Source organism: Piliocolobus tephrosceles, chromosome 15 (assembly GCF_002776525.5).
Source record: "Piliocolobus tephrosceles isolate RC106 chromosome 15, ASM277652v3, whole genome shotgun sequence".
NCBI lineage: Eukaryota > Metazoa > Chordata > Mammalia > Primates > Cercopithecidae > Piliocolobus > Piliocolobus tephrosceles.
The window spans coordinates 47,183,133-47,196,625 of NC_045448.1; the positions used below are offsets into that span (position 1 = coordinate 47,183,133).

The following is a 13,493-nucleotide window of genomic DNA, read 5'->3' on the forward strand; positions in this document are numbered from 1 at the left end:
GGCTACCACACAAAGCCAGGTCGTCGGGCGGTGGTCTCCCAGGCCAAGAGCTCCGATGGGATGGGAAGGGGGCGGGAAGCGAGGCGCCCCTGGGCGCCCGGGCTCCGCGCGGAATTAAAGTGAGCTCGGACTCCGCGGCGGCGGCGGCAGGGGGCGGGTACCGGGGCGGCCGCGAGCGCCTGTCGCGCGCCTGGCTGCTGTGGCCGCGCTGGCAGCCAGTGAGCCGGGCTCGCCGAGGCCTCGCCACGCCCCCGCGGGGGTGGAGCCGCGGCCAGGGGCGGGGCCGCAGCTGGCGGCGCCGGGGCGCGGGGCGGAGGCTGTGGCAGCAGCTGCAGCGGCGGTGGCGGCGGCAGCGGTACGACCTGCTGCAGCAGAGGCGGCGGTTGCTCCTGTTCGCGTTCGGGCAGCTCAGCCGAAGCCGCAGCCCGGAGGCGCCGGGCGGTGCGTTGGGTGCTGCTGCTGCCCGCCGTCCGCTGCCCGGGCCCCCGCTGCCGCCCGGGCCCCGGCTGCCGTCTGCGCCCCCGTCAACCCCGCCCGCGAGTGCGCCCCAGCCGGGACGCCGCCCCCGGCCGGGTCTCCACTTCTTGGCCGCACCTTCCATGACAGCGCCCGCGAGAAGATGGCTGCGAAGGGCGCGCACAGCTCCCACCTGAAGGTGGAGAGCGAGCTGGAGCGCTGCCGCGCCGAGGGCCACTGGGACCGCATGCCGGAGCTGGTCCGGCAGCTGCAGTCGCTGAGCATGCCCGGCGGCGGAGGTAGCAGGCGAGGCATCCCGAGCGCAGCGTTCACCTTTCCGGACACCGGTGAGTGAGGGAAGAGGCTGGCTCGCCGGCAGCTAGCGCGCGAAACGCACCGCCTCCTCCAGGAAGCGCGCCTAGACCGTCCTCGGCCGGCAACGGGCGTCCACCCGCCCACCGTGCTGGTCTTAGGAGCAGCCAGGGTAGTTAAGAAGGTCCTTCTGCCGCGAGAGAAAAATCACATGTAGTTTGGGGGCTTGGAGGGAAGAGAAACGGCTTTTCCTCTCTGTCCTTTAGTATAATGTGGCTAACTATGTCTACCATGAAATGGTGGTATCTGCATATTATGAGATCAGTGCATTGGCTGGGCTCTTGCCCCCCACCGCGGGTGGGGTGTCCCTAAACTCCAACAGGTGAAGTGTGTCTGTCTTGTCTTTGTTCATAGTTCTTGCAAGTAAAGTTGAAAACGGAGCTCTGTCCGCAGCAGACGGGGGCGAGGGTTTGACGAACCCCAGGGTGGGGTGGTGGAGAAATGGGGAAGAGGCTTGGCCAGCCTCAATTTTCTCATCTGTGGCGATCTCGGGACACATCCAACTCTGGCAGTCGGTGGCTTTAGCAGTAGGGCTGGTTTAGCTGGGCCAGGCTGTTGTGCTGGGGCGGGAAAGCACCCTGATGTGGCAGCGGGGAACACCCCGCCCCAGCCTCTAACCTCAAATCCTGTTCCTGGGGCCTTCATCTCACCCTCCCTGAGTCCTCTCTGTGGGCACAATCACTTAGGCTTTGTGGAAGGAGGCAAGAAATAAATGAATACAGATAGAGTTTTTAAAGACTGCCCAGCCTGTGGAAGGCTCTGAGAGTGACAGATCGTGATAGTAACAGTAATAGTCAACACTTATCTGGTGCTTCCTGTGTGCCAGACACTGTCCTGAGCCCTTTAATCAACCCCGTGAAGCAGGTACTCTTGTTTGCCCCACTTTACAGATAAGGAAACTGAGGCACAGAGCAACTAAATAACTTGATCAGCTAGCCAGGAAGTTGTGGAACCAGGATTTGAGCCCAGGTTTTGAGTACATCCTTTAAATCACTTGCACTGTTACCTCTCACAGATGTACAGCACAAAATCCCTGTCCTTAAAGAGCTCCCATAGTGGCAAGCAAGTGATCGGAGGGCAATTATTTGTGGGTTTTTTGTTGTTATCTTTTGGTTTTTTTTTTTTTTGAAGCAGGGTCTCTCTGTTACCGAGGCTGGAGTGTAGTAGTGCCATCTTAGCTCACTGCAGCCTCGACTTCCTGGGTTCAAGCGAGGCCTCCCAAGTAGCTGGGACTGCAGGTGCTGGCTACCATACCTGGCTAATTTTTGTAGTTTTAGTAGAGACAGGGTTTCGCCATATTGCCCAGGCTGATCTCCAACTGGGCCGAAGCGTTCCGCCCACCTGGGCCTCCCAAAGTGCTGGGATTACAGGCATGAGCCACTGTGCCTGGCCGCTTTCTCTATTTTCTAAATTCTTGTAAACAACCCTATTAGGAGGGCAGGAGTTATTGTCCCCATTTTAGACATAGGGCACCAAGGCCCAGAGAGGTCACATAATGTGTATGTGGTAAAGCCTGTACTCAAGCCTGAGTCTCTGCCACCAAGTCTCTTAGTGTCAGAGTTGGGGACGTGGACCCTGGGCTGGCTTCACTGTGGGAACCGGCCAGTATAAGGAAGGAGATGGAGGGTCAGCAGGGTCTCTCCTGCCAGTTTTGGAGTCTGTGAATGATTTTTCTCCCACTGTTAAATCCAGATACACTATTACAAAGCATGCACTCACACTGGGACATATAGTCATACATGCATATGCACACACAGAAACACGAGGAACAAAAACAAATGCCTCCTAAAGCCCATGCTTAGAGCGTTGTTTGGATTGACTGCTGTTTTGGTCCTTTCTCTACAGGGTTCCTTGATCACTCAAGGGATTGAGAGCTTGTTCTTCTTTGGGGTTTGATGCAGACTCCCCTGCATCCCTGCAGGGAGATTCTTCACATCCCACCTGGCCTGTTTGACTCTTACGAGTCAGTGATCTGAAGTTTCCACAGTTACAGAATTAGGAGAGGTTCTGAGGCTGGGGGTTGAAACCCATTTTACTGAGGCCTTGAAGTCCAGCAGTGTCTGCTATTTCCCACAGAAATGAGAAGTAGCTCCCAGAGGCAGATTCAGGGGGCAGAAGGGGAAGATGAGCTGTGGGGACTCTTTCTGATATGGGAGGATGAAAGATCAGTAGTTGCTTCAGCAGAATAGGCCCCTGTACCCTTTTCCTGTCTGAGGTTGCTCCTCGCCACCCAGCCACGGGGAAGGCGCTTGCTACTGTCTTCTCACTCACATCCGGTCTAGATTTGGTCAGGATGGAGCAGGGGAACCCCAGAGTCCTGCTTGCTGTGCTGGGGTTTGTTCATATAAAAACAAAGAGCCCATCCGAGTGATTAAAAAACAACTTTATTATGAAGAATTTTCAAAATATTAAAGAACATGAAAGAATGAGTCCCATGTATCCATCAACCAGCTTCAGTGATACGAACTCATGAAGTCTCATCTGAGCTATACTCAACCCATTTCTCCTCCACATTTCAGTTTTTCAGTAAATACTTATTAAATAAGATCTCTGGTTTTTTTTTTTTTTTTTTTTTTTTTTTTTTTTTTTAAGAGACCGGAACTATCTCTTTCACCCAGACTAGAGTTCACTGGTATAATTATAGCTTACTACACACTCAGACTCCTGGGCTAAAAGGATCCTTCCACCTCAGCCTCCCGACTAGAAGGAAGGGCAGACTGGACAACAAAGTGAGATCCCATCTCTACCCCCCCATCCTCCCAAAAAAAATTAGCTAGGCATGTTGGCACACACCTGTAGTCTCAGCTGTTTGGGAGGCCAAGACGGGAGGATCACTTGAGACCAGGAGTTCGAGACCAGCCCAGGCAACATACCTCAGGCACACATCAGCAAACCCAGCTAATTTTCAAATTTTTTTTGTAGAAATGGGGTCTTGCTATGTTGCCCAGGTTGGTCTCGAACTCCTGTGCTTAAGCTATTCTCCTACCCCGGCCTCCCAAAGTGTTGAGATTTCAGGCAGGAGCCACCACACCCAGCAGTAAAAACCCTTTTTAAAAATATAGCCACTGTACCATTATTATGCCTTACAAAAAATCTAACAATTACATTTTAAAATTAGTTTATTAGAGTCAGGATCCAAATTAGGCCACACATTGCACTTGATTGTTAGGTTAGGTCTCCGTACCCCACCCAATATTTTGTTATGAAAATTTCAAATATATAGTGAAGGTCAAGAAAAATTGGCAGTGAACACCTGTGTACCTATTAACCTTTTGCTGTGCTTGCTTTATTACATATCTGTTCTCTACCCATCCATCTTGAGACTTTCTTTTTAATTTTTTTTTTTTTTTCTTAGAGACAAACTCTTATTCTGTCATAGCTCGCTTCAGCCTGGGCTCAAGTGATCCTCCTGCCTCAGCCTCCCAAGTGGCTGGGATCACAGGTGTGTATGCTACCACACCCATTTTTTTTTTTTTTTAGATGGAGTCTTGAAGCTCTGTCGCCAGGCTGGAGTGCAGTGGCGTGATCTCGGCTCACTGCAACCTCCGCCTCCTGGGTTTAAGCAATTCTTCTGTCTCAGCCTCCCAAGTAGCTCGGACTACAGGTGCACACCACCACACCTAGCTAATTTTTGTATTTTTAGTAAAGACGAGGTTTCACCATGTTGGCCAGGATGGTCTCTATCTGTTGACCCCATGGTCCACCCACCTCGGCCTCCCAAAGTGCTGGGATTACAGGTGTGAGCCACCGTGCCCAGCTACCCAGTTAATGTTTTTTATTTTTTGTAGAGACAGGATTTCACTATGTGCTCCAGGCTGATTTTGAACTCCTGGACTCAAGCAATCTTCCTGCCTTGGTCTCCCAAAGTGCTGGGATTATAGGTGTGAGCCACCATGCCTGGCCTTTGAATTTCTCCTAATCTGTAGTCACCCTACACCCCGCCCTGCTTTTTTTTTTTTCTTCCCCTTAAGGCTGGAGATTGTTTTGAACATTTCTTCAGTTTCAGTTAGAAGGGGTTTGTTCGAGGCAGATGGCCTCTTGCTAGTTTCAGTCTTTTCCTCCTGGCTGTGGGTGGCAGGTCCCAGCCCTCTATAGTCCTGGGAGGTGAGCAGCTGCAGAAACCACTGTGCCCCTGTTTGCCCCAGCGGGGAAGGGCCCGGTCTGAACCCTGGCCTGGCTGGCTAGACCAGCGTTTCCTGACTGTGAATGGGTGGGTTGTGGAAAGGGGATCACTGTCATTCAAACATGGGGTCTTGAAGGGTGTCCCTGTGACCTGGCACTCTTGGAGAGGCCTGGAGGGGATGTGAGCTGAAGGCGCTGTAAGGAAGGTGGGCACCGAGGCCTTCCCAACACAATGGGGTTGGGAGACTAGGTGGCCAGTAAGTGGGGCTTTGGGACTTTGCTGAGGGCAGGGTGCTGAGCAGGGCTGCAGAATCAGCACCCAGGGTCGGATTCACTATCGGTCTGATGGGAAGGTCTTCTTTTTTTTTTTTTTTTTTTTTTTTTCTTTTTGAGACAGAGTCTCGCTCTGTCGCTCGGGCTGGAGTGCAGTGGCCGGATCTCAGCTCACTGCAAGCTCCGCCTCCCGGGTTTACGCCATTCTCCTGCCTCAGCCTCCCGAGTAGCTGGGACTACAGGCGCCCGCCACCTCGCCCGGCTAGTTTTTTGTATTTTTTAGTAGAGACGGGGTTTCACCGTGTTAGCCAGGATGGTCTCAAACTCCTGACCTCGTGATCCGCCCGTCTCGGCCTCCCAAAGTGCTGGGATTACAGGCTTGAGCCACCGCGCCCAGCCGGGAAGGTCTTCTTAAACGCCCCTGGGTAGAGGGAAGCTGCAGCACTTCACCAGAACTGGGATAGAGAGGAGGTTTCAGACAACAGGATGATAAAAAGCAACTTGTTTTCCCTTTGGAATGACAGAGAAGCCTTTATCCACCTGAATTCTTTTTTTTTTTTTTTTTTTTTAAATTTTCTAGAGATGAGGTATTGCCCTGTTGCCTAGGCTGGAGTGCAGTGGAACAGTCGTGGCTCCCTACAGCGTTGAACTCTTGGACTTAAGCCATCGTCCCACCTCAGCCTTCCAAGTAGCTAGGACTCTAGGCGTGTACCTGTAACCTCAGCTAACTTTTTTTGTGTGTAGCGACAGAGTCTCACTGTGTTGACCTAGCTGGTCTCTAACTCCTGGTCTCAATCCATCCTACCACCTCGGCCTCCCAAAGTGCTGGGATTATAGGCGTAAGCCACCACACCAGCCTTGAATTCTTATTTAATAACTAAAAGTCTAGAAGTTCTACTTCCGAAACATTCTTCAGTTCCATAGATTGGACAGTTGAGAATAGTTGGATGGAAAGAAGAGAGGAAAGCAAGAGAGAGGTAGGGCAGAGAGAGGAGAGTTGAGCAAAGGAGGAAAGGAAAGTGAATTTCTGCTGCCTACTGGCTGTCTGGTAAACAAACAATAAGTAGATTGAGTTGGGGGGTGAAAGGGGCAGGCAGAAAGCCTTCTGAGAAGGACCTGAAGTGTCAATCAACAAAACAGTCTGAAAGTCACAGGTATATGAAGGAGAGGACAATTCTTATCCCTGTCCTTGGATTTACAGCTAGCTTTTAATGTACTGCTTTAAGTTGTTAAGACTATTGTTTATTTTGAAATTACCAGCAGCTCTGTTCTGCATGGGATGCAGGACAGACAGGGTGTTTTTTGGCTGTGTTATGTTTTTATTATTGTTACTGGCTGTGACCCTAACAATACTGCATATCTTTATTATCATCTATAAAATGGTGATAATACCTACCTTTCAGGGCTGTGGAAATGAAATGATGCTATATGAAAAAGTGTCTGGCCCATACTAAGCCTTCAACAAATATTAGTGCCTCTTTCGCAGTCAGTCACTCTTATGGTTTAGAGATATGTGGTGAAGGATCAATTTTGTTTTGTTTAAATTCCCAATCTGGCCAGGCACAGTGGTTCACATCTGTAATCCCAGCATTTTGGGAGGCCGAGGCAGGCAGATCACTTGAGCCCAGGAGTTGGAGACCAGCCTGGCCAACATGGTAAAACCCCGTCTCTACCAAAAGTACAAAAAATTAGCTGGGTATGGTGGCGCATGCCTGTAGTCCCAGCTACTCAGGAGGCTGAGGCAGGAGAATCGCTTAAACCCAGAAGGTGGAGATTGCAGTGAGCTGAGATCATGCCACTGCACTTCAGCCTGGGTGACAGAGACCCTGTCTCAAAATAAATTCCCAATCTGTTATGCTCCGATACTTTCATAAAGTGCAATAAAAATGAATTACTAGAAAAATAAAAGAAAAATACACAAAATACTACCTCCCAATTTTTTAGTATTAGATTTCAACAGATTCAAAATTACTCTGTCAAATTTCTAGAGGTGTACTCTTAAGTTTCTGCACTCATCTCCTTGGGATTGGATCACAAGCATTGAGAGACCTGCACCAGGCCATGGCCAGCCGCACTTGGAGCAGCCCGGGTCCAAAGGGGCATGCTCTGGGGAGGAAGCTGGTTTCTTTGGCATGAAAGCACCCAACCAAGCAGCTCACCCAAGCGAGGAGCTCTGGTCCGGGAAGGTAGATGGCAGAGTGCACAGGATGGCCACCGATGGTGCTGTGTCTGGTGGCACGGTCGCCCAAGGGTGCGAGCCCTGCCAGTGCACAGAGGAAAGGGGGCAACGAGGCAGGGACCAGCTGGGGGGCATGGCCAACGTCCTGAGGGGTTTGTTTCCCTCTTTAGGCTCTGACTTCAAACCTCATCCCTGGCTTTACAGAGGCAAAGCAGATTAGAAGCAGGGAGTAACGTTCCCCAAGGCCCACAGCTCTGGAATGCGACTCTGACTGACTGGGTCTATGGGGATGTGCAAAAATAATTTTGATGTATGTTGCCAAATTACTCTAGAGATTCTACTAACTTATACTCTGCCAGCAATGAATGATAGTTTGAACCAGGTACTTTTTTGACCATTTCCTCAAAATGTTAATTTTAAAAGTCATGAGGTACGTAGCAAAGGATCCCATAACAGGTGCCTTCAGAAAGAAAACCCCCTGCGATGGTGTTCTCAGGATTCTGGGCTTTAGAATCATTCTCTGTGGGGAATCTCCCTTATGATAAGACATTCGTCTTCAGAGGCATGAAGTTTTTTGTGTTTTTCTAAAGATGGGGTCTCCCTGTGTTGCCCAGGCTGATCTTGAACTCCTGGGCTCAAATGATTCTCCCACCTCAGCCTCCCAAGAAGCTGGGACTACAGGCATGCACCACAGTGCCTGGCTAAGGCATGCAGTTTTGGACCAGTGGCTGTGAGATGTTAGCAAAGTGTGATATCCTGAGAGTGAGGAGGGAATGGCAGCCCTGTAGATCTGAGAACACTGTACTGGTAGCAAAAAGAGCACTTTGAAAAAGATGGCACCAAGCAGGCATTCGTAGGGACATTTTTGGACTGGCACTTAGCTCTCGATCCTGATGGCTTCCCTGTGGGGTAGTTGAGAGATCCGATTCACTCAACAGGTATTTACTCGGTGCTTATATTGAATGGTGGGCCTGCTCCTCACCCCAGTTGTTGGGAGGGGCAAGCCACCCAAGAACCATGGTGAAACCACTCTTGACCTCAGACCCTGCACACTGAACACCCGACTCCCATGCTCGAGCCACCTCTGCTGTAGGTAGCAGGAATCTGGTGGTCACAAGATGAGCTTTCAGTGTGGTAAAGGGAGGCAGCAAATAAAACAAGCAGTGTATTATTTTTATTTTTATTTTTTGAGACAGAGTCTCACTTTGTTGCCCAGGCTGGAGTGCAGTGGTGCGCTTTTGGCCTACTGCAACCTACACCTCCCGAATTCAAGCAGTTCTGCCTCACCATCCCGAGTAGCTGGGATTACAGGTGCCCATCATCATGCCCAGCTAATTTTGCATTTTTAGTGGAGACAGGGTTTTGCCATGTTGGCCAGGCTGGTCTCAAACTCCTGACCTCAAGTGATCCGCCTGCCTTGGGCTCCCAAAGTGCTGGGATTATAGGCATGAGCCACCGCGCTCACTAAACCAAGCAGTATAAAACCACCTACTAGGTGGTGAGGGATGCAAATGAGCTACCCTCATTTGCAGGTATACCCTATATGTGAGAGAACTCCAGAAAATGCAGAGGTATTAAACATGTTCGAGGATTTGCCTTGGCGACAAGTAGATCTGCTTCCCACCTAACTCTACCGTGGCTGCCAGGTTATCCTGAGTCATGTCAAATTGCCTTAAAAACGGAATGGTGCGGTGGCTGGTGCCTGTAATCCCAGCACTTTGGGAGACTGAGTCAGGAGGGTCACTTGAGCCTGGGAGTGCCATGATCATGCCACTACACTCCCGCTTGGGTGGCAGAGTGAGACTCCGTTTAAAACAAACAAACAAAAACACTTAGAAATGGAGAAAACCAATTATGGTTACGTAGAAATTAGGAGCATGTGAAAGTACATTATTAAGCCACTTCATATATTTTTCCTCTTCAATCATTTGGGGAGAATTCCTTCTTGGTTTAAGAACTTATTATCCACAGCACAGCGTATGTATGACTTTGTCCCTTATTTTAAATTCTGAAATTCTGGGAATTTGTCCCCAGGTCCTGGGAACTCTGTATTCCCAACCATTAAACTACAGCAGAAAATAAATCCAAAGGGGCAATTTGTACTGTAATCATGGTAGAATGCCTGTGTCTTTTCTTTAAAGGCTGTTGAAATTTATGGAAAATGTGCCTTTATTTTCTCAGACCTGAGCCATTTATGTACCGGGTAGGAGTGGTTGGGTGGGTCCAGGAAGAAGTGTGCACCGCCCTCCATTATCCGCCTTGTTCAGGGGATTGCTGTTCTGATCCCTACTTTGCTTTGCAGATGACTTTGGGAAATTGCTGCTGGCTGAGGCCCTCCTGGAGCAGTGTTTGAAGGAGAACCATGCCAAAATAAAAGACTCCATCCCTTTGCTGGAGAAGAATGAACCGAAGATGAGTGAAGCCAAAAATTATCTGAGCAGTATCCTTAACCATGGGAGGCTCACGGTAAGTCGTCAGCCTTCAAGCGTGAGACCTCCTCTCCTCATCTGCGTTGCCTCCCATCTGTCCAGTCCTCCCTGAGTCATTTGGTCACCTGAGCAACAAGTCTCTCTTACAAGCTGCCCTTACACTTACAGTAGCCACTGGCTACACGTGGCCCCTTGAGCACTTGGAATATGGCTAGTCCACATTGAGATGTGCTGTAAGTATGAAACATACACAAGGTTTCAAAGTCTTAGTACAAAACAGAGAATATAAAAGAGCAGTAACTTTATGTTGATTACATGTTCAAATGGTATATTTTGGATATATTGGGTTAAAGAAAACGTTATTAAAATTAATTTCACCTTTTACCTTTCTCAGTGTGACTAAAAATAATCTTACTAGAAATTTTTAAATTACACATGTGGTTCACGTTTGTGGCTTACATTATATTTCTGTTGGACAGTGCTTGGTTGACTTAATATGTGCCTGGCCCGTCGGGCACGGTGGCTCACACCTGTAATCCCAGCACTTTGGGATGCCGAGGCGGGCGGATCACGAGGTAGGAGATCAAGACCATCCTGGCTAACATGGTGAAACCCCGTCTCTACTAAAAATAAAAAAAAATTAGCTGGGCATGGTGGTGGGCGCCTGTAGTCCCAGCTACTCAGGAGGCTGAGGCAGGAGAATGGTGTGAACCTGGGAGGTGGAGCTTGCAGTGAGCCGAGATTGCACCACCGTACTCCAGCCTGGACGACAGAGCAAGACTCCATCTCAGAAAAAAAAAAAAATATGTGCCTGGCCCTTTGGGCTCCTTGGGTCAGGGGGCTCTCAGGGAAATAAAACTTCAAGGAACCTGTGACCTAGTTAAAAACAGGCAAGCATGCAGAGTTGGCTAGGGATGGTAGAGCTCCATAACAGGGCAAGCCCATTTAAGTCCACGTGCATTTATCAAGCTCCTACTGAGTACAAGACACTGAGGGAGGTAGAGGACCCACCTCTCCCTCCGAGAAGGAGTATAGTCACAACTTTCTCTGGACTTTGCTGCTCAAAATGTGGTCCACCCACCAGCAGTGTGGGCATCATTGGGGAGCTGGTTAGAAATGCAATTGAGAATTAGAATCTGCGTTTTAAGGCCGGGCGTGGTGGCTCAAGCCTATAATCCCAGCACTTTGGGAGGCCGAGACGGGCGGATCACGAGGTCAGGAGATTGAGACCATCCTGGCTAACACAGTGAAACCCCATCTCTACTAAAAAAGTACCAAAAAAACTAGCCGGGCGTCGTGGTGGGCACCTGTAGTCCCAGCTACTCGGGAGGCTGAGGCAGGAGAATGGCATAAACCCGGGAGGTGGAGCTTGCAGTGAGCTGAGATCCGGCCACTGCACTCCAGCCTGGGCGACAGAGCCAGACTCCATCTCAAAAAGAATCTGCGTTTTAACAAGTTCTCCTGGAGATTTTTATGTGTATCCAAGTTTGAGGCTGTGACTGTTCTAGATTACAGTGTATCCTGAGCTATAATAGTGGCATGGGTGTGTCATTAGAAACTCAAAGAGGAGGGGGAGGGGGTAAAAAAAAAGAAACTCAAAGAGGAAGTGATCCCTCCCTCCCTTCTTCCCTCCCTTCCTTCCTTGCTTCCTTCCCCCTCCCACCCTTTCTTTCTGTCTGGCTGTCTGTCTTTATTTTCTTCAGGGTCTTGCTGTGTTACCCAGGCTGATCTCCAACTCCTGGGCTCAAGCAATCCTCCTACTTCAGCCTCCCAAAGCGTTGGGATTACAGGAGTGAGGTACTGCGCCCAGCTGATTTTTAAAGAGATATTCCAAAGTAAATATATTCACTTCCTTAAACCTTTTATTCCAACATACTGTGTGCAAGGCATTGTGTTGTGCACTCTGAGGGCAATCAAGATGAATCTAGTGGACCCTGCCCTCAAGGAGGCTGCAAGTCTCTTGGGAAGATAAGTCCTATCAGTAAGTAAATAGCCTTCCTCCAAGGTGGACCATGATAGGAGTAGTACCCATGAGGAAGCAAGTCTGAGGAGAATGCTCTTTGGGGGTAAGCAGAGAGTAGACTCTGGGTAATGGTGGTACTAGAATTGGATCCTTCTGGGGCTGGATCTAGACAAGGTTGTAAAGGTACTTTGGGGCTAGGAAGGGCAGACTGGAACACCAGGCCGGGATGTGCAGGGCTTATTCTGTAAGGGAGGGAACGGGAAGGGACAGGTGAGAGGGGAGTGTGTACTAGAAGTTTAAGGTTACTGCTTTTAGGCTCCTTGACAGGTATTGTAGCACTGGGAGGTTTGTATTGGGTTAAAATAACTGCCTGACCGTGCCCTTGACCCCACAGACCTTCCAGTTTCTCATCTGCTGGTCAAAAGGGTTGGACCAGATTGGTGGGGTTCAAGCTTTTCCCACCAAGACCTCTTTTCATTTTAAAAATATTAAATTAATAATTAAATGTTAAATGTTTAAAAATTGTTTTAAAAATAAACATGATTCAGGCTTATTGTAAAAATTCCAGTCAACAAATAAGTAATTTGAGTGATAAATAAAATTCCCAACTGACCTATGACTTACGCCTGTAGTCTTAGCACTTTGGGAGGCTAAGGCGGGAGGATTGCTTGAGCCAGAAATTTGAGATCAGACTGGGCAACATGGTGAGACCCCATCTCTACAAAAATTTTTTTTAATTAGCTAGGCGTGGTGACTTGCACCTGTGGTCCCAGCTACCCAAGAGACTGAGGCTGGAGGGTCACTTGAGCCCAGGAGGTTGAGGCTGCAGTGAGTTGTGTTCATGCCACTGCACTCCAGTCTGCGTGACAGAGCAAGATCCTGATCTCTAAAACCCTGTCTAGCTCAGTTGTGTGGAGATCAGCGAAAACAAGCCACTTGTCCTAAACTCTGTTCTCCACTAGGTTGAGGCTTTGCACCATCCCATGTAGGCCTCCAAGGAACTTTCTGCAATGGTATTTACTATTAGCCCCATTTCTTTTTGTTTTTTTTCTCAATTTTTTGTAGAGACAGGGTTCTACAGGTGTTGTAGAGACAGGTGTTGTTTGAGCTGGTCTCAGATTCCGGGTTTCAAGCAATCCTCTCGCCTTGGCCTCCCAAAGTACTGGGATTACAGGCGTGAGGCACTGTGCCCTGCCAAGCCCCATCTGTGAGACCCAAGAAAGGTGATGACAACCCAGGCCCTTGGTGTCTACAGCCCATGCTCTAATGCTGTCTCTCACTTCTTGGTGCTGCCTCCCAGAGTACTGGGGTGGAAATAAAATAATGACTGGGAAAGTTGGATTCATGTGATGGATGGTGATCACACCCCTACTTTTATAGTTCCCACGTTAGTCTGTGAAGTATTTCTTCATCCGTTCTTTCCTCATACCTGGGTATCTCCATGAAGTCCTTTTTCCCTTTTTATTGACAGGGACAGTGAGGCAAAAAAGGAGTAGGTGATGCGCTGATCCACACAGTAGAGGGTACTGTTCCCCTGGTAAAGCGACCTCCTGCGTGGCACCCTCCCACTGGGCGAGGGTTCCGTTCCCTGACTGTTGGACTGATAGACCAAGAACATTTCACATCCACATGCACGGGTCCCACGGAGTGCAGCGAACTTTTCATGCTGCCAAGTAAGGATATTAAAAAGCAAGAAATA

General features: G+C 49.4%; 1 protein-coding gene across 2 annotated transcripts in view; it reads left to right on the forward strand.

Moving 5' to 3' along the window:
• Window positions 1-275: 275 nt before the first annotated feature.
• TTC7A (tetratricopeptide repeat domain 7A) overlaps window positions 276-13,493 on the forward strand; it is a 135,038-nt gene continuing 121,820 nt past the window's right edge. Inside the window, exons 1-2 of one of the 2 annotated variants that reach the window (XM_023223846.2) lie at window positions 276-803; window positions 9,705-9,868. In XM_023223846.2, coding sequence (XP_023079614.1) covers window positions 620-803; window positions 9,705-9,868 — 348 coding nt within the window. In that variant the 5' untranslated portion in view covers window positions 276-619. The remainder of the gene's footprint in view (window positions 804-9,704; window positions 9,869-13,493) is intronic. The other variant, XM_023223847.3, reaches the window with a different exon arrangement.